This window comes from Cricetulus griseus, chromosome 2 (assembly GCF_003668045.3).
Source record: "Cricetulus griseus strain 17A/GY chromosome 2, alternate assembly CriGri-PICRH-1.0, whole genome shotgun sequence".
Taxonomy (NCBI): Eukaryota; Metazoa; Chordata; class Mammalia; order Rodentia; family Cricetidae; genus Cricetulus; species Cricetulus griseus.
This window is the reverse complement of record NC_048595.1, coordinates 398,191,732-398,210,693: the sequence shown is the minus strand read 5'-3', so window position 1 is coordinate 398,210,693 and position 18,962 is coordinate 398,191,732. Positions and strand designations below refer to the sequence as shown.

Sequence of the window (18,962 nt, the reverse complement as noted above, 5' to 3'; positions counted from 1 at the left end):
GAGCATCCACCACCCCTCCTGCTAACTCTCCTTCACAGTCTGGGCTCAGGATAGCACTGCTGCTATGTTTGTGGAAGGGCCCCATGCCAGGGTTAGAATCATCATAATTTTCTCCCCTAAATAGATAATTCCCACAAAATCATGTCCATGGGGATACTACAGTCATTGAAAAATAAATACTGGGCCTAGGGCAAAGAGAAGCCCTAAATGACAGGGAGAAGCCCCTTTCACTGCTGGGCAACTCTCCTTCCCTATGTCTTAGGTGAAATGGGGAGCACGACCACTCACCCTTGGGTGGCAGACAGGTGCCATTTGGGACAAAGGTGAAATCTCCTTTTAGTGAGTTCCTGCCTGATCTAGTGTGATGCTCCGATTCAGGATGGGTCCAAACTGCTCAGAGGGCCATGGTGCTGCCAGGCCAGGCCAGGGGCTGGGGTAGGTGTCTCTTGTAGGTGAAGCACTCCCAGGCAGGAGCTGGGCTCACCTAGGAGGAAGGGTGTGAAGGGAGAGCCCAGGAGGTGTGAAGTGAGTAAGAAATCAAATTTGAGGGAGGAGCTGGGCACACGTGTTCATCCTTCAGCACCAGCCGTTGGCAGCAGGTTCGGGCTCCCTGCTTCCCAGGTGCCTTGTTCTCCTTCCCCCCCAGGTACAGTCATTCACCTGGTGGACCCATCCTCAGTGTCTTCTTCTGGACAGTCCTAGAATTCTTGGCTTCATGCTCTGTCTTGCAGTCTTGCCTCAGCTGTCATGACCCCCCTCCCAGAGTGGCTGGGTGCTCCCTGTGGTGTGGTGGCAGCCCAGCTTCATTCCAGGACTCACAGTGCACCCGAAGCAGGGCTTTGGAGTAAGGTAGCCCATTACCTCTTTTGTTAACTGTCTTCACACTGTTACCTGGCTCCGGCCAGCACTGTTTTTGTGTTCCCAAAGTTGACAGGACAAGAGCCTCTGAAACATGTCCTTTAAAAATCCTACGGCAGTTTCCCGTTGATGTCACACCCAATAGGTGCTCTCTCCTCACAGATGGGATGGATGACATGAGCCCCTGTCCCTTCCAGTTTGTAGCATATGGATTCCTGAGACTTCAGAGAGCCAGGGGTCTGCTCTTCCTCTTATTCGACAGTTTGCAGTTCTTCTCTTTCCTAGTTCTGTGACCTTAGCACTCCCTGCAGCCCCTCCCACTCTGTGCTGGTCCACCCACCATCTCCACCCTCTGGGGTGTGAGCAGAAACCAAGAGAATCCAGACACAGCAAAGTTCTTTCCACACGTGTCTTGGTGTGTGCTTGGGGAGCAGTGGCCTAGGAAAAGACAGCCAATTGGATACTGATTGGGCACTGTCACGTGCTAACATTGGTTCTGCCAGCCATGGCCTGGAGCAGTTAATGAGAAACACAGGGAGGTGAGGGCAGCTCAGGATAGAGGCTCACATATTTAGGTCACAAAGCCTGTGAACATGTGAGACTCCTTCTCAAGGAAGAAAAGGCTCCTGGGTCAGCACTCAAGTTTACACAGATTGCCCAGAGTTAAGCCAGGTACTTCTGCTTAAGAAGAGGCATTTGTGATCTGAGAACCCCAAGTGCTACTTGACACCTAGCACCTGGTGTAAGAGAAGAAGGGGAAACGAAGGCAAAGCTGTGATGAACCCGAACAAAGAGCATTAGCTGAAAGGGTTAAAGGAGAGCTGGGTGGAATGGTCTTGGGGAGACCTGTGAGGAAAACCACAAACAGATGTCCTGGACACAGACTCTGTATACCTTGGAGAAACTCTCCTGCCCCATTTCTCACTGTCATGATTCTCCTCTCACAGGTTGTTAGATTGAGAATAAGAGTAGGAAAGTGTATACACACATACACTCACACTCACACACACACTCACACAATACACATACACACATATATACAGACACACATAGATGTACACACACTCACACACTCACATACTCACACAAACACTCACAGACACACAAGACACACAATACACAATACACACATATACACAGACACACAGGTATACATATACACATACACACACAGACATGCAGATACACATACTCACAACAATATATACTCACAACACCCACATACATACTCACACACATACACACTTAGATATACACATAGACACACAGACACACACACAGACACACACACACACACAGAGAGAGAAGGAAGTACCAATCCAATGAGAAGACTTTCAGGTTCCACCAAGGATGCCAAAGAGAAGTGGATCAGCTGCTTCAGCCAGCTGCCTCCTGCTCTGCTCCTGGGGGACAGTAACTCCAGATGCCTCTCTGCTGTGGAGTGGGCGGGATCTGGGGAGATCTGCTTGGTAAAAACAGCGTCTGTACCTAGGAGGACAACAGTTATGTATGTTGGCAATGATCTGGCTTCATGGATTTGCCTGGACAAGCCTGCTATAACATCTTCATCGTAAAATTCTGACATTATAATTTTTCTTACCAGAGAGGCATCTTTTTCTGCTTGACGGCGAATGACTGGTGTGGAGGTAAACCTGCAGTGAGGGTTCTGCTCAGACACTTGTTGACACCACACCTGGATCTTCCTCAATGTGGGAGACACGGCAGGGATGCATGCAGACCCAAACAAGGCAGGTGTTGAGGTGAGCAGAGGACACAGTCTAGGTGTCTGAGGGAGGAGAGGGTTTGGAGATAATTATACATGGCCAGAGATTCCAGTCTTTTAGAGATTTCTTTAAAGTATTCCTGCATGATGGCTGTGGCACCCCAGGAGAGGAGATGAAGTGACATCTGCCCTGGTGTCTTGGAGGAGGATGCTGAGGGAGGGGAAGACATCGGAGACATTGCAGAGCTGGGCTAGAGGGGTTCAGCTTCATTTTGGAGGCAAAAGGGAGTTTCAAAGAGGTATCTATGTGTGGGTTTGCTCTAGACATTTGTGAATGATCAGGGATGAACATCCCCCAGGAGCTCAGTCAAGGAAGCTTGTCTGTTCATATCCTAATTGTCCACCCCACAGGCAAACCCCATCACAGCAGCTGGGGACATCTGGCTATTTTCCTTTCCCCTCTCTTCCTCAGGGCTCCCGCAGCCCACCTTTCCTTTGAACCTGCCTGGGAATGGCTGAAAGCAGGGATGACACTGCATATGTTGTCCCTGAGCTCCCTAAGAGCTGCCTCAGCTCTCAAAAGGGCTTATCTCTGAAACTTCTTGGGGCAAGGCTGGTATCTGAACCTTTTGGATCTGTAGTCCAGCGCCCTTCACAGAGGAGAAGCCCAAAGCCCAGAGTGGTCAAAAGAGTCAGCAGACCCAGGACCTTTGACACCTTCTCCAAGGGTCTCCTGATGGTCACTAAGCCCTTCATTCCACAGGTGGTGACATGTACAGGGGACACATCTACTTTCTGGAACAAGGACTTGACCTTTGCTCCTGAACACACTCTTCCTGAGTTACCACCCAGCTTCCCTTGTAAAAGCCTGCTAGCCAGAGGTGAAGACACTTCTCTGCATACCCGATGGGCTGTGAAGTGTGCCCAAAGCTCATAAAAATGTAATTCAGGTCATAAATTTAATACAGCCTTGGTGAATGACTGTGCTAGCTCTATTTTTAATCGCTTAATTAGTAATGGTTTCATTTACATTTTTTTTACTTATAGATTTTAAAAGAAGAATTCTCAAGATCCATTGTCTTTGATGTCAACAAACAAAAAGCTATTCTGAACAATTGCCTTTCCCCAAATCCTTATAGCAAAAATCTCACCCAGGATAAAGCCTGTGGCTGTTCTAGATGGTTTGTAAAAACTTCATTGCTAAACTGAACAGCAGGGATCACTTGAATTTAGGCTTTTAAAATAAAAGTTGTTTTAATGAGTATTTTGATTCATTTTTTGGGGGGGAGAGGGCATCCCCTTCACCAGCCTCCACCTCCAATTATTCCCATGGAGGCAATACAGACATTCTGACAAGAAGGAACTCTTCCCACTGGTGTCGGGGAGGGGAAGGGGAGGCCAGATGTGAATTATGACTGTCCATGGTGGCAGCACGGTATGGGATTGATAGGAGGGCTCCCCACCTTTGAGGGGCTGGGTGAGAAGGAGGCAACACTGAACAAGAAAGAGCCCAAGGAGTTGCTAAACCATGAGGACAGCATGAGCACACAGTTGTGATGATTCTGTTAGGATCCTGACTAGGGTGAGATGGGATACCTGAAAACCTGGTCCTTTCAGGTTTGAGTGGCTCTGTAGAAAATGGACAAAAGTAAGTGCCCAGGTCTGGCAGGGGGCATGTGGATCCGTATGGCTGGAAGGAGGACAGCAGTGCTGTCCATGGACAACCCTTTGCAGTTCTCTCTGTATGAATGAAGGCATGGGACCACACATGTACCATGTTGTAGCATGTTAGCCAACAGGGGACAGGTCTCCATGAACCTTTAGGATGCCTGCACAAGAAACTGAGTTGATGCAGCTGCAGAACCACCATGCAGAGAACAAATCCACAGTACGGAATATAGTATTCTGGGCCAAAAAGCTAGGCATGGCAGTACATGTCTGTAATCCTCACACTTGGGAGCCTAAAGCAGGAGGAACTTGAGTTTAGAGCTAGCCTGGGTTATGGGACCCCATTTCAACACACACACACACACACACACACACACACACACACACACACACACACAATTAAAATTAAATTACATATGTCCACAGCAAAGGGGAAGAAGTGACATTCATTTACTACCCAACTGTAAGCCAGGTCCTATGCTGGTGTCTTCATTGATTTATTGACTTGTTTTTCACTAATTACTGCATTCCACAAATGTGTCAAATGCCTGCTGGCCACTGGGCCTACCCCTGTCCTCATTGTCCCTCCACTTCTGAAGCTTTCACACCCTGCTTTTTCCAGGAGTTGGGCATGTGTGTCTTGGAATGTCTTCATTCTGGGACTGTCAGGCAGAGCCAGGCTTATGGAAACTGCCAGTTAGCCTTTCCAGTGACAGCCAGTTTGTCTAGGGCCCCTTAAAATCAGTAGCCACAAGTTTTTCTTTCAGAAAAGGGGGTAAGCAGAGCCCAGACTACTAAAAAAGTGAACAGGTTAGGTAAGACATGAGGGGGAGGCTGGAGCTGGGATGGGGAACTGGGTCAGGGCCTGGGACTTGGACTGAGTAAGCAGTTTAGAATAATCGTTTACAAAGAAAGGCCCTGGAGGGAGAAGTTGAGCAAGTGTCTCCGACTGGGAGCCTGCCAGGCTTTGTCCCACCTTTCCTTGCAGCCACTGGCTCTGTGATGGTGTTCTTTGGTGCAGCATGTTGGTGCTCAGATGGAAGCAGAAGGGGGCTGCAGGCAGTGTGGGCATGCTGGCCACCATGGGACATGATGGGGTCCACTCTGGGTTTTTGCCATTTTCAGCAATCAGAGGATGGAGAAGGAGGGCCGTGGTTTGTACGCCTTATTTTTGCTTTTATAAACCCAACACTTGTTTTCTATCCTGAGAGTGTCTGGGCATTTGTTCTGCTCAGTTAATGCCCAGACATTGGGAAAGGGAGATGAGCTTGTTTGAAATCATGAAGAGGGAACCCTGCCAGAGAGACACAGAAATCTGAGACCACTCCCACAGTGGGATACTCAGTGATTACAGGGGAGGCTGCAAAGGTCACCACTGTAGTCCTGCACCAGGCTGCAGTCCCAAACCAAGCCCAAGAAATGAGGTTTTGGTAACAGGCTTGTTCCTGAAGTGACTACGCTGAGATGGAGGCTTCTGGTAAAGATGAATGTGACCTTGGCTCTTCTCTGCATAAGTCTAGGGACAAGTTCATTACAACATGAGGAAGACTGTGCCGAGGACGCTGCACAGAACATGTTGCTAAGGGGGTGTGGAGTGGAAGACTTCTTCCTGCTGTCGGCTCCCATGCCTGCTTAGACGTCATTCTGGGGGCATAGAGAACTGACTCCCCTGTGCTTACCACCAAGGGCTCAGGGTTCTGCCCCACTGGCAAGCAGACAAGCGTTTGCAAACCCGTGAGAAGCACCAGGGCCTTGGGTTTGCTGCTGGCAACTTAGTTAAAAAGAAACTGGAAGCAAGAAGGGCCACAGGCCACAGGATCCCTGCTATGTTCTGGGAAACAAGAGCTGTGTTTTCCCCAGGAGGCTGATATCCTTGTGGCACAGAGAGGATCAGGGATAAAGGTTCTCATGAACATCAGCCACAGCCAGACTAAGGGTCTTAATCCCACCTCATCCCCTTTAATAATGCAAAAACATGCTAGATTTAAAATTCATGGAGATTATCTTTAAAAAGGTGAAATTTAAAAAAAAAACACATAGAAGCAAAATCTTAGGTAATGACTGAGTTCCTTTACTTCTAATCCCCACTTTTCAATAGAGCAAGAGGATTTTTTTTTTTTATTCTTTGATTTTTACACACCACAGACTGGGTCTAGAAGGGGTAGGTGCTCAGTGGAGATTGTTGAGAGCAAAATTAAAATGTTTATGTTGACCAAGTGCTGGGCACAAAACTAGGACATGGCAGATGCCCTCTAAATGTTTATTCCTTCTCCTCACTTAGGGATTAAGACCCCTCTGAAGCTGGCGAGGCCCCAGCAGAGTCATAGTGGAGTAATGGACAATTAGGGCGTTGCTTAGATACCCATAGATAATGACACATTTGGCTTTGGATTGAGACTCTAACGCTTTTAGCTTTATACTTTATTTGCATGATTGTAATTATATAAGCTGGATTGGGAAAAAATGGAGGAGACTCTTGGATTGCTTTGTTCAGCATTCTTTTTACTGCAAATCTAATAGCGCAACAAGTTCTCTGTTCCTTATCTCTGTTCCCACCCCTGCTATGTAGTTACCACATAGGGCTGAGAAGGGGGAGAACAAGAGGGTAAATAAAATTCATTGAGTTTTAGTTATTAACTAGCAACTGTATCCTGCACATGTGTGCGGCTTCTTTTCTTCTTCCTCTCTTTTTTCTTCTCCCTCTTCCTCTCACTTTCTATAGGTGAGGAAACTGAGCAGCCCAGGCTCATAGAACAACATGAGTTATACAGTGCCATTTCTCTCAAACAATGAAAGTGTGACCTAAACCTTTAGGAGAGAGACTAGCACACTGAGGTTGAAAGGAAAAGAAAATATCTTTGCCTCACTCAAAATAACAGCATTTAACATTTATAATAGCATAGTTACCAAAACATTGCATGTCAGTTTTCTACTCCATAGCTAAGGGAACAAAGCCTCAATGTTTAATTCGAGGTCAAAAGCCAATACATGGCAAAACTGAGATTTAAACCAAGAATCTGACTTCGAATTAAGTTGATTTTCTCCTGCAGTGTCTGTCCTGTGTGTGTAGCTACATGGACAGGAGAGACTGCCTGAATTTGGCGTGATGTTCTGTGCAGCTGGTGACTCGGGATAGACAGACCAGCTGGGCTTCCCAACACTCACCCATCGTTGAATGTCAGCTAAGAGCCTGCCTTCTCATTGCCTTCAGAATCACAAGGAAGTACATGGTTTCTGAGCAACAGAGCTGTTCCACTCTTGGACCTCAAAGCCACACTTAGTCTTTGCAACACTTTCATGAGCACCCTGAGAAACTTAAGAACAGAACTCGCTCGTCTTTTCACCCTTCATCCCTTCTGCATTCGTGCAAGCAACAGAGTTGATGGCCATAAAAGTTGGTGGAGACAGGACTGAAAAGGATTCCTTCCCTAGAGTTAGGCTATGTGTATGTTTTGTGTGGCCTGGGAAGAAGTCGGCTGAAAAATTCTGATAAATGGTTACACTGTTACAGCATGGCAGGCCAGTTTCTCTCTGTAAGCGAAGGCTGAGTCTTCTCCACAGTCACCCTCCCCAGCTTGGGCCACAGGGAAGCAGGAGATCTGGGAAGCTGGAGTGAGTCTTTGGTAAGCCCACACAGGCCTGGGTGGTGGCCAGCTTCCCATGGGTCGGTCCAGAACAGGGAGCAGCATTTTTCAGGACATTTTTTTTTTTTCAAGTTGAGAAACCCAAATCCTAATCTGCTCTTCTGATGATTTTACAAAAATAAAATTGCGTGACAGATGCACAGATAAAGAGGAGTTCGCAATCGAAGCAGGTTCTGGAATGGGGCTGATTAGTAGATGTTTTAATGGCCATTAGGTTGATAATCACTCACCAAGAATAGCTTCCAGGCAGACCAAACCCATGCATAAGTGGGCCCACACCCAAGCTCACCAACACCTAGTTGGCAGGTATATAAGAGGACCCTGCGAGTCTCCCAACAGCACAGTTCAGTCTCCAGCCTTGGATCTGCCTGGATATTCTTCTACTTTCCTTGCTGAACAAAAGGAAGCCATCATGAGTTGTCAGATCTCGTGCAAGTCTCGAAGAGGAGGAGGCGGAGGAGGCGGTGGATTCCGTGGCTTCAGTAGTGGGTCTGCTGTGGTCTCTGGAGGAAGCCGGAGATCGACCAGCGGCTTCTCCTGCTTGAGCCGCCATGGTGGTGGCCGAGGAGGCTCCGGTGGAGGTGGCTTTGGAAGTCAAAGTCTTGTTGGCCTTGGAGGGTACAAGAGCATCTCTACCAGTGTGGCTGGCTGCGGTGGTGGATTTGGTGGCAGAGGTGGCAGTGGCTTCGGAGGCGGCAGCAGCTTTGGAGGCGGCGGTGGCTTCGGAGGTGGCTCTGGATTTGGAGGAGGCAGAGGATTTGGAGGCAGTGGTGGCTTCGGAGGTGGCAGTGGCTTTGGAGGAGGCAGTGGTTTTGGAGGTGGCAGTGGCTTCGGAGGTGGTGGATTTGGTGGAGGCGGCTTCGGTGGAGGCCGTTTTGGAGGAGGCAGCGGCTTTGGAGGCTTTGGGGGGCCTGGAGGATTTCCTGGTGGAGGCATCCATGAAGTCTCCATCAACCAGAGCCTTCTGCAGCCTCTTGATGTTAAAGTAGACCCAGAGATCCAGAATGTGAAGTCTCAGGAACGGGAACAGATCAAAACTCTCAACAACAAATTTGCCTCTTTCATTGACAAGGTGAGTCGGAGAGGCCACTGCTTCTGGGATGAGATGCTCTGCTTGTGCTGGATAAAAAGGCAATGCTGGACTATCTCAGGAGTCATTGATGTGACCGCCAAAGCCAGGGGCCTTGGCGAGTTCCAAATGGGAGAGATGCTGATTTTGTGGACTACACATTCTACAACATTTTCTTTGCATTCTATTTTTCAGTCCAAATGTACACTATTTATAGAAAATTTTGACATCATAGAAAAGTTGAAATAGGCAAGTAGTAACAGAGCAGGTCATGCCAGGTGACAACAGGATTGGAAGGTGATATCCAGAAAGGGTAGTTTCTGTCTCTACTGAGTGTTATTAGTTTAATATGTTCCAGGAATCTGTTATTGAAATATGTTTGGGGATGAATAGAATTCCAGCCCTCAAGAGAACCATTCTCAATTTGGTGACCCATAAAGTCTTTATTGGTGTTACTTTGGGGGTGTTGTTGTCTTGGTTCCTCAACCTTGAATTAGACAGGAATTTACCAGGTTCTTAAAATTCAAGTGGAGGAGCCCTGCCTAACCCCCAGGACTCTCCTATTTGGTGCCATCTGCTACTGGGCCAGCAGATGCCTGCTTTCTGTTTTCTCCAAAATTTATGAGACCTTGGCAGAGTACTAGAATAGGGGGAGGGAAATGCCTTGAGTCTAGGGCACAAAACAGTGAAGAAAACAGTGATCACAAAGTAGGAGAGTTCTGAGAGCAGAGTGAGACAGATGCAGTGTCAGAGGGCTATCCATCCTTTCCATGTGTGATATTGGGGGGTAGGCTCAGAAACCCTGCCTCCCTTCAATAGTGAGGGTGAAGTATTGTGACTTCTACATCTCCTGGAGCAGCACCAGAGGTTCTTGGGGGGCAAGAGTGGCTTCACTGATGTGACAGGTGGCCCGGACCTTATGTATTCTTCCTCTGGCCACTGTAGGTTAGATTCCTGGAGCAGCAGAACCAGGTGTTGCAGACCAAATGGGAACTTCTGCAGCAGCTGGATGTGGGCACCCGAACCACCAACCTGGACCCCGTCTTCCAGGCCTATATTAGCATACTCAAGAAACAAGTGGATAGGCTCACAGCAGAGAGGACCTCACAGGACTCAGAGCTGAACAACATGCAGGATCTTGTGGAAGACTTTAAGAAGAAGTAGGTGACCGAGGAAACCCTGAGTGAAGATGGGGTTTTGACTGTAGCCATCCACTGGCTGATCTCTCAGCAACAGATGCTGATTACAAAGAAGGCAGGGTTTGGAGGCTTATACAAGCTTGAGTAAATGAACAGAAAGCAACCTTCAGTTCTAGATGTCACGATTTTTAATCTAAGCATTTAAAGAGAGTTTAATTTTCCAGTAGAAAAAGGGAAAGAGGGGAGCTGGCCAACCAGAACTCGTCTAACTGCTCTTGTCTTTTGGGGGCTCAACAGGTACGAGGATGAAATCAACAAGCGCACATCTGCGGAGAATGAGTTTGTGACAATTAAAAAGGTAAGCAGGAGGATGCCCCGGGCAGGGTAGGAATAGAACTCCCTTAGAGCTCACCTTATCTAGACTGACAGTCAGAAAACGACTTCGAGTGCACACACAGAGCCAGCAATAGGGTAGAGAACACTGGGAGCTGTTTTGTTTTTGTTTTTGTTTTTGTTTTTGTTTTTGTTTTTTGAAGAACAGGGTCTGTGTATTCTCACTTCCATAGGTGATTTTTCCATTTGCCTACTGTATTTGGGAGAGCACCTCCACCAATAACCCAGTTAAAGAGTGACATGAAAAATTGCCAACAGAAAAAAGCACTTTCTTTTTTTTTGGGTCATTCGAGACAGGGTTTCTCTGTGACTTTGGAGGCTGTCCTGGAACTAGCTCTTATAGACCAGCCAGGTCTCAAACTCACAGAGATCTATCTGTCTCTGCCACCTGATTAAAGACGTGTGCTACCACTGCCCAGTCAGAAAAAAAAATATTCTTCTAGAAAGCAGAGGAGGAGTGGGGCTTTGTAGAATGTCTGCTTCCTGACTAGTTACACTGATAGAGGTTTGAGCTAGAAAACTACAAAGTGTTAGCCTAGGTCCCGCAAGGGTTTTGGAGAATAGTCCAGGTAGGTTCAGGAGAGTTTGGATGGAAGGCATGAAGACTGTGGAAGGGCACTGACACCATCTCACCCATTATGGAAATGCACCATGTCTTGAGCAAGAGGGATACTAGTTGGCAATGCCCCGTCCATTGCAAGCTCTTTTGATGCTGGGGTGTGTGAGCAGTTGATCTGGGCATGGAGCTCCTCACAGAGGTGCATGGTAGTTTATATGCTAAATAAGGGTCTGTGGAGATACAGCTTACCTGGAAGTGCTTGGGATGTTAGAGGCAACTAACTACTAGGCACTAGGTGGAGGCAGCAGAGAGAATCTGGAACCCATCAGGGGGCTATTCAAGGTGGGGCTTATGAGTTGCTCCAGAGGCCCCTAACTTCTTTGCAGGATGTGGACAGCTGCTACATGGACAAGACAGAGCTGCAGGCTAAGGCGGACATACTGATGCAGGAAGTTGATTTCCTGAGAACACTGTATGACATGGTAAAGGAAGCTGTCCCCCACAGACCCTTACTTCCCACCTTTCCCACTGAAGAAAAGTCCTTTACAATTGTTGAAAGGTCTGCTGGAATGGGATTTTGACTGGCTGACTTCAATGCAGTGAGACCATTGCAATCCTCTAAAGGGCTTCTCTAGAGCAGGGTTGGGGGTGAGGAATTTCTTCCTATGGTGTCACATGAGGTTTGGAAACAGCAGGTCAATGTCCCTTTTCTCCATGCCCTGAATGTCTAGCTCCCTTAGAAGTGACCTTCCTGTGCCCAGGTGCCTGTTATACTCCAGAGGTTAAAATGCATCATGCCTCCTGCTCACTTCTGAGACAGTAAAGAACTTAAAGGAATCTGCCTTGGACTGGGTCCTTTCTTGGGCCTACTGGCATAGTGGTGAAGGCATTGTATTAGGATGCCCATAAACACCCTTCTGCCACCATCTCCATCCTGAGGATAGCCCTGTGGTGATATCACTTTTCATCTCACCCAAGGCATGCTTAGTCTGAGAGTCTATATTTCCTCAATGCCTGGGAAGGGAGGCCTCTCAATGTCTGTGGCTGTGGGCAGAATGCCATGGCTAATCAGTGTGTGTGTGTTGTAGGAACTGTCCCAGCTACAACAGACTGTCACTGACACCAATGTCATCTTGTCTATGGACAACAACCGGAATCTTGACCTGGACAGCATTATTGCTGAGGTTCAGAGTCAATATGAGATCATCGCCCATAAGAGCAAGACCGAGTCAGAGGAGCTGTACCACAGCAAGGCAAGTCCCGGGGTTGCCGAGGGAGCCATGTGTCCCGGAAGGGAATTGGGGTGTTTGTCTAGTGGAAACTGAGCATCATTTCCATGACAGTATAGAGAATGGTGCTAAATCCTCGGGGGCCTGTGAGATAGTTTCTTAGGTGGGTTGACCATCCCTGGCCCATCACTGGCCTTCTTTAGCTCAGGCTCAGCTACTTTAGCACAGAACTTCCCTGTGAACTGTCTTTTCCCTCATCAGTATGAAGAACTCCAGATCACTGCTGTGAAGCATGGGGACAGCTTGAAAGAGATCAAGATGGAGATCAGCGAGCTGAACCGCACAATCCAAAGGCTGCAAGGGGAGATATCACATGTGAAGAAGCAGGTGTGGCTTGGGGCTCAGAGTGGGTCCCCTGTCATCCCTCCAAGTGTCGGGGAGAGATAGAGAGACAGAAAAGAAACTGGAAGTTCTAGTTTGCAGCAATCCCAGTCTCCCCCAGACCATGCTATTTAAGACCTTTAGAGTAGTCCAAGTCACATTCTGAAGTGAAGATCAGGGAAGGGAAAGAATTGCTTGACTTCAAGGGAATAATAGCAAATAAAGCAAGATCTTGTTTGGCTTGCTACGATTGGAGACACAGCTTCTTGTTCTGTCATGGCCAGCCCCTAGACAGCAGCTGCGATGACTGTGTTCACAGGGGGACAGGGAGTGGGAGGGAGCTGGTCCACATTGGACATTGGCTTTGGGACTGATTGCTAGGGGCAGAGTCTCCCACACCAAGTGTCTTGTCCTTCGTGTCCCCCCCTAACCCCCAGCAGGCTGACCCCATGTAAAACAGAGACCTTTTCTTTTCTCATAGTGTAAGGGTGTACAAGACTCCATTGCTGATGCAGAGCAGCGCGGAGAGCATGCCCTCAAAGATGCCAGGACCAAGCTCACTGACCTGGAGGAGGCCATGCAGCAGGCTCGAGAGAACCTGACCCGACTGCTGCGTGACTACCAGGAGCTCATGAACACCAAGTTAGCCCTGGATGTGGAGATCGCCACCTACCGCAAGCTGCTGGAGGGCGAGGAGTGCAGGTGAGGGTGTTGAGGTGTACACTGTCCTGTCTCCTGGAGCCAGGACAGGAGTGAAGGGAGAGGACCGGGCAGGGTCTCTGGTTAGTGAGGTTGGCATCAATCTGCTTCTCTAAGCAGACATTCAGGATGAGAGCAACAACATGGTTCTCTTATCAGTAGAGAATGGCTAATAGAACCTGTTACAAGACATTAAACTAGGTGATAATTTAACCGTTCTGGTCTTCTTTAAAAGGGAAACCAAAATGACATGAACATAGGGAGACAAACGGAAGGGTTTGTCTCTAAGTCTGTAAGGTGACTAGCTTCCTTCCTTTCCACGGTTTAGCCCCAAATGGGGAGATGGCATCAAATGTGTTGGAGGGACACACTTTGATCTTTTAAGGCCTCTAGAATGACAAACAGAACCATTTGACTATTTTAAAGAGGAGTACTCTGATTCCCCTCTCATCAGCATCCTTAGGGACTTAAAGTGGGTGAAGCTGCTGGGAGGGAAAAAGCCTGGGTGTCAGCAGCCCTGGACATCAGCAGCTAGTGTAACAAAGGAACTGCCTTTCCAAGCCACTGCTCCGTACTTGTCTGAAAGGCAGTGCCTCCCATTCCCAAGAAGGAGAGGCTGGCAGGCACCGGAATCTGGGCTTCAGTGGAAACAGGAGGCAGGGAGCCGAGGAAGGGTAGGCAACTTCACAGAGTTGCAGCTCTTTCTGCTCAGTGTTGACCGTGCAGCCTCGTTTTGAAATGTTGGGTGTGGCATGGATTCTGGATAGCAGATTCCCTGAGGTGGCTGTAAATACAAAGTGGGGCACACAGTCCGAAGTGACTGAGCCTTTCAGCTACTCTGGATCTACAGTGTGTTTGTTTTGATTGAAGCAAGATCTTGAGATAGATTGAGATTTAGGCCGTAGAGAAGTGTGGGGTTTATCACCACCTCTGTCATCCTGTGTCATCTGTCAGCGTAGAAGGTGTGGCTGCCTGAAGTAGCTAAACTGCACACTAGGAGGTGGGAGCTGTAAAACAACTCTGTTCATCCACACAGAGTCCAGATGCTCAGTCACAAATCCTTTTTTCCCCCTCTCCCTGACAGGATGACAGGAGAATTCAGCGACAATGTGTCTGTGTGTACGTAGTGGGTTATGTTCCTGTCTTAATGGGGCAGTGGAGGGTAGAGGTGGTCGAAACTCCTGGGTTGACAGCATCTCTCCTACAGCCGTGACAAGCAGCACCATTTCCTCATCCGTGGCATCCAAGGCTGGCTTTGGCTCTGGAGGTCAAAGTTCTGGAGGAAGAGGATCTTATGGAGGAGGAGGAAGCACCTACGGTTCTGGAGGCAGAAACTCTGGCTCCAGAGGAGGATCTGGAGGAGGCGGATTCAGCTCTGGAGGTGGCTCCAGGGGAGGGTCTGGATCCGGAGGAGGAGGATACAGCTCTGGAGGCGGCTCCAGAGGAGGATCCGGAGGAGGAGGATACAGCTCTGGAGGCGGCTCCAGGGGAGGATCAGGCACCGGAGGCGGATACAGCTCTGGGGGCGGCTCTAGGGGAGGATCTGGAGGAGGTGCTGGAGGCGGCTCCAGGGGAGGTTCAGGCTCTGGAGGAGGTGGATACAGCTCTGGAGGTGGCTCCAGGGGAGGGTCTGGATCCGGAGGAGGCGGATACAGCTCTGGAGGCGGCTCCAGGGGAGGGTCCAGCTCTGGGGGTGCAGTATCTGGCTCTGAAAGGGGAGGTTCTGGCTCAGGGGAAGGTTGTGGCTCCGGGGTGACCTTCTCTTTTAGATAGAGAAGGGTCATCGCCCTACTCTTTGCTTCCAGAATGTCAGCCGTATCTCTATATCGCTAATTCAGAGCAACCCCAATTTTTGTAATCCACCTCTGATGACATTTCTTTTTGAGAGGGGGTGATGAAAGATCTAATGATAAGAGTCAGAGACACGTACTGTGTTCTGGGGAAGAATCTGTCTTTAAGCCACGTCCCATCCCTGGCCTCCTTGCAGTGTCCATCTGACAGTCGTTTCCGATGGTGTTCTGCTGAGGACCCCAGGGTAGCCCCCCCATCCCATCCCCCAACAGTGGTCTGCGGAACTATGCTTCTGTGTACATAGCCTCTCGAATGGACTCTGTTCTCTGAGTGCTGTGGTCTGGGTGTCTGCATAATAAACTTCATTTGCAATTGATATTATGTCGTGTCTGTTGGATGTCCAGCTCTGGTGGAAGTCCGATCCACAGAGAAAGGAAATTTGGGAGTGGTAAAAGCGGGACTCCTGGGGAAGGCATGAACCTTTGAGAGTGGCTGGCGAGCTCAGGAGGTTTTCTTCTAGTAGGAGGGACCGGGGATGGCCCTGGAGTTAGGGTTGGTGCAGCATTCTCAGGAAAGATTTGCCAGATTGGGGACTGTGGCCTTTCCAGGTGGTAATCTGGGAATTTATAGACATTTTCTTTCTTGGCTGAAGTACTGTTCTTGAGAAGCATTTCCCGCAGAGTGCCCCCTCTCTGCTTTCAGACAAGAACTTTGTTCTGAAGTCATTATCTGCAGGCAAACTAGCTGAATCCTGAACAGTCACCCAGTTGGTTACAGCTGAGCTCTCAGTGCAGAGCACACTCAGCCCAGCACAGGCCAGATTTACATCCCTGTGAGCGCTCCCTCCCTGGCTGAAACAGAGCACCTATGTGGCATCTCCAGAAAATTCTGCTCCTATTTGCACAGCACAGCAGCCCTGTCTCAACACACCAGGTGCCTCTCTTTCCCTTTCATTCATGGACTCCCTGCAGTCTCTACCCAGGATGTGCCACTCACAATGAGTTTCTGAAGGTATAGAGATGATTTCAGGCCCTTCCCCACAAACCCCTGATGTCCATCTGGAGCTTCCAGGGAGATGAGGAATGGTTGGGCAGCTTGGGTTGGTATTCAAAGGTCAGAGCTAAGAGAAGATAGAGCCTAATGAGGTCCTCTTCCCACTGTCAGGGAATGCGGGACAGCCTGGTAGATACAGGTGTTCATGAAGGACAGGTGCTTTCGCTGGCCCTGAGCATCCCAAATGAAGAAGGGAAGGTGTTGGGAGGGGACACTCCAAGGACTGCAAGTGGCAAAGGGGCATCAGAGTAGGTTGAGAAATGCCCCGACCACAGCCAGATGGAGAGGTAAGGAAGATAGGGTACAAACTGTTGTTGGTTTTATGGCACACCAGTGATGTAAACATGAATACAGCCTTAAGCAGGAACTAGTTCCCAGACATATGGAGCAGGAAGGGAGCTCCAACAGTCAGGGAATTTGAACTTCCACTTTAGGTAAGCAAACAGTTCAGTCCCAGGAAGAGGCATGGAATCCTAGCCTCCACCTCCCAGTTCACCTTCTGTTTCTGGGCTTCAACAGCTGAGAGTCACCTGGTGATTTCTGAGGAATAGAGAGGCAGGGCAGCGCAGGGCAGGGCAGGGCAGGCTTCACTCCCACCACCTGCATCCTGACACCCTCAGTGTCAGGTGCTTTTGCTGGCCCTGACCCATCTCAGTCGGTGAATTCCCAGCTCCTCCGCCCTCCCATGTAGACAGCCCCTCACACTGACTGCTTTCATACTGGACTCCCAACAGACAAATTAGCCCTGAATGTTAGTGGACAGATACAGCCTGAGGCTTTCAGAGGTTGTGACCAGGCAAGAGGCAACGTTGCAGAAGGACCCTATGTTCCCTCCTGAGTGCACTAGAATCTGGCCACAGTCTCTACTCTCCATCCCTCCCTACTTCCTTCAAGTTCAAAGATTGATTCATCATGTTGTTGGCTTTAAAAGGCAGAGAGGTTCAGGCAGGATTGTGTGAATTCCATTTCCATAGATACAAGGACAAAGACTTATTTACACTGTGATGTGAGGTTTTCAGGACAACCATCTCTCATATAAATTTCATATAAATCCAACCAGGTCTTTTGCTCGCTTCTCCTCATGAACCTCTTCCCATCAGCCTTCTCCAGGAGGCCCTCTGAAATTGAACACACAAATTGTAAAATGGCAAAGGCCTCATACTGGGAAGAGATGCTTGTGTGACATTGGGAGAATTGTTTTTCCTCTCAAATTTTATTTCTGTATGATTTCATGGGGGAGCAGACTGAGAGAGCCTCTAAGGCCCCTGAAGATCTTAAGGCAGGAACATAATCTATGTGTCCTTCATTTTCCCAGTGATACTGGTTTGGAACCCTAGAGTCAGGGAGGAGGCTGAAGACCTGTCTGAGCATGAGTGTGAGCAAAGGCCACTCCAATTTCTTCTCATTCAGCTTAGATAAATGTTTCACACCATGATGGAGGTGAGGAACTGTGTTTGGCCACATGGAGATAAAGGCAGAGCATCCTGCTGGAGGTTCACGGTCTAGGTAGGGATGGATGAGAAATTGACAAATAGCTGTTCTTGCAAAGTGAGATGCAGTTAGTGCAATGGCTACTCTGGGACCCGTTGTGGATATTAAAGTCATTTAGGTGCTTATTTATAACACATCTTTTAGTTGCAGCTCCCTAGACTCCCCATCACAGAGGAGTGGGGACGATCCTGGAAATCCACATGATAAACCAGCCCCAGGGGCACCTGAGTCTGTGGTGTGAGAACTTCATTCTGCAGGTGTTGGGTCGGCTGAGGTTCAGTAGGCTCTTAGTAAGAAAAATAATGATCAGATGAGAGACTATAAGACCTTGGGTGCATTATTTAACAATTCAGAGCCTGTGCTTACACATTTATAAAACAGTAAGATAGCGTCTCCTTACAAAAGGATGCATCTCCATTCAAAAGATAGACTCAATGAAAATGTGAAATGTCTACTTATTAGGGCCTGTGCCCTCACCGCATGCAGCAGGAGCTCCTTGTCGTCATCATCATCATCATCATCATCATCATCATCATCATCAGACAGTGTTGTGAGACGGGGCAAGGTTTCACAGATGCAATGGCCACACATCCAGGCTCTGAAGGACATGTAGGATTAATTACAAAATAATACCAAATTCTACGAAAACTCTTCCAGAAGACAGAACAGTCAATACCTCCCATCTTGTTTTATGGGACCACACCAGGACATTGAAAAAAAAAAACTAAACATGTTCACATCCCTTGAAAACACAGATTCCAAAGTTCTCAAGAAGATATGAGCAGATTGGACTCAGGAATATGTAAAAAAGGATGCTATATCATGCTATGAGAGGTTTATCCCAGAAATGAAAGGTTGTACAACATTAAGAATCAGGTACTTAAATCACTCTCCAGAAATGAAAAGAAAAAAACATGTTTGCTACATTGTCATATTATAGAAGAAAACACACATGGCCATGTGAACAAACATAAAAGCATTTGATAAAATTGAACGTCCATTCATCACAGAATCAGAGAGCACTGTGAACAAACAAGATGGCAGGGACTTGCTGGAGATTCTGGCAGGTGGACTTGGGACTCAGGTTTTGGACTTGAGCAATGATCTCTAGCTTGCCAGCTTCCCCATCAGATTTTGGATTGTAAAACTTCCACAGTCACACAGGGCAGATGAGAGAGAGAGAGAGAGAGAGAGAGAGAGAGAGAGAGAGAGAGAGAGAGAGAGAGAGAGAACAGGAGAGGGAGGAGAGAGGAGAGAGAGAGAGG

General features: G+C 48.3%; 1 protein-coding gene across 1 annotated transcript; it reads left to right on the top strand.

Annotated features, from left to right (window-relative positions):
• The first annotated feature begins 8,305 nt into the window (after nt 1-8,305).
• Nucleotides 8,306-15,135, top strand: Krt2 (keratin 2). Its single transcript, XM_027396040.2, has 9 exons — nt 8,306-8,965; nt 9,908-10,122; nt 10,399-10,459; nt 11,440-11,535; nt 12,142-12,306; nt 12,544-12,669; nt 13,145-13,365; nt 14,447-14,481; nt 14,570-15,135. The coding sequence occupies exons 1-9, from the start codon at nt 8,306-8,308 to the stop codon at nt 15,133-15,135; spliced, it is 2,145 nt and encodes a 714-aa protein (XP_027251841.1).
• The last annotated feature ends 3,827 nt before the right edge of the window (nt 15,136-18,962 follow it).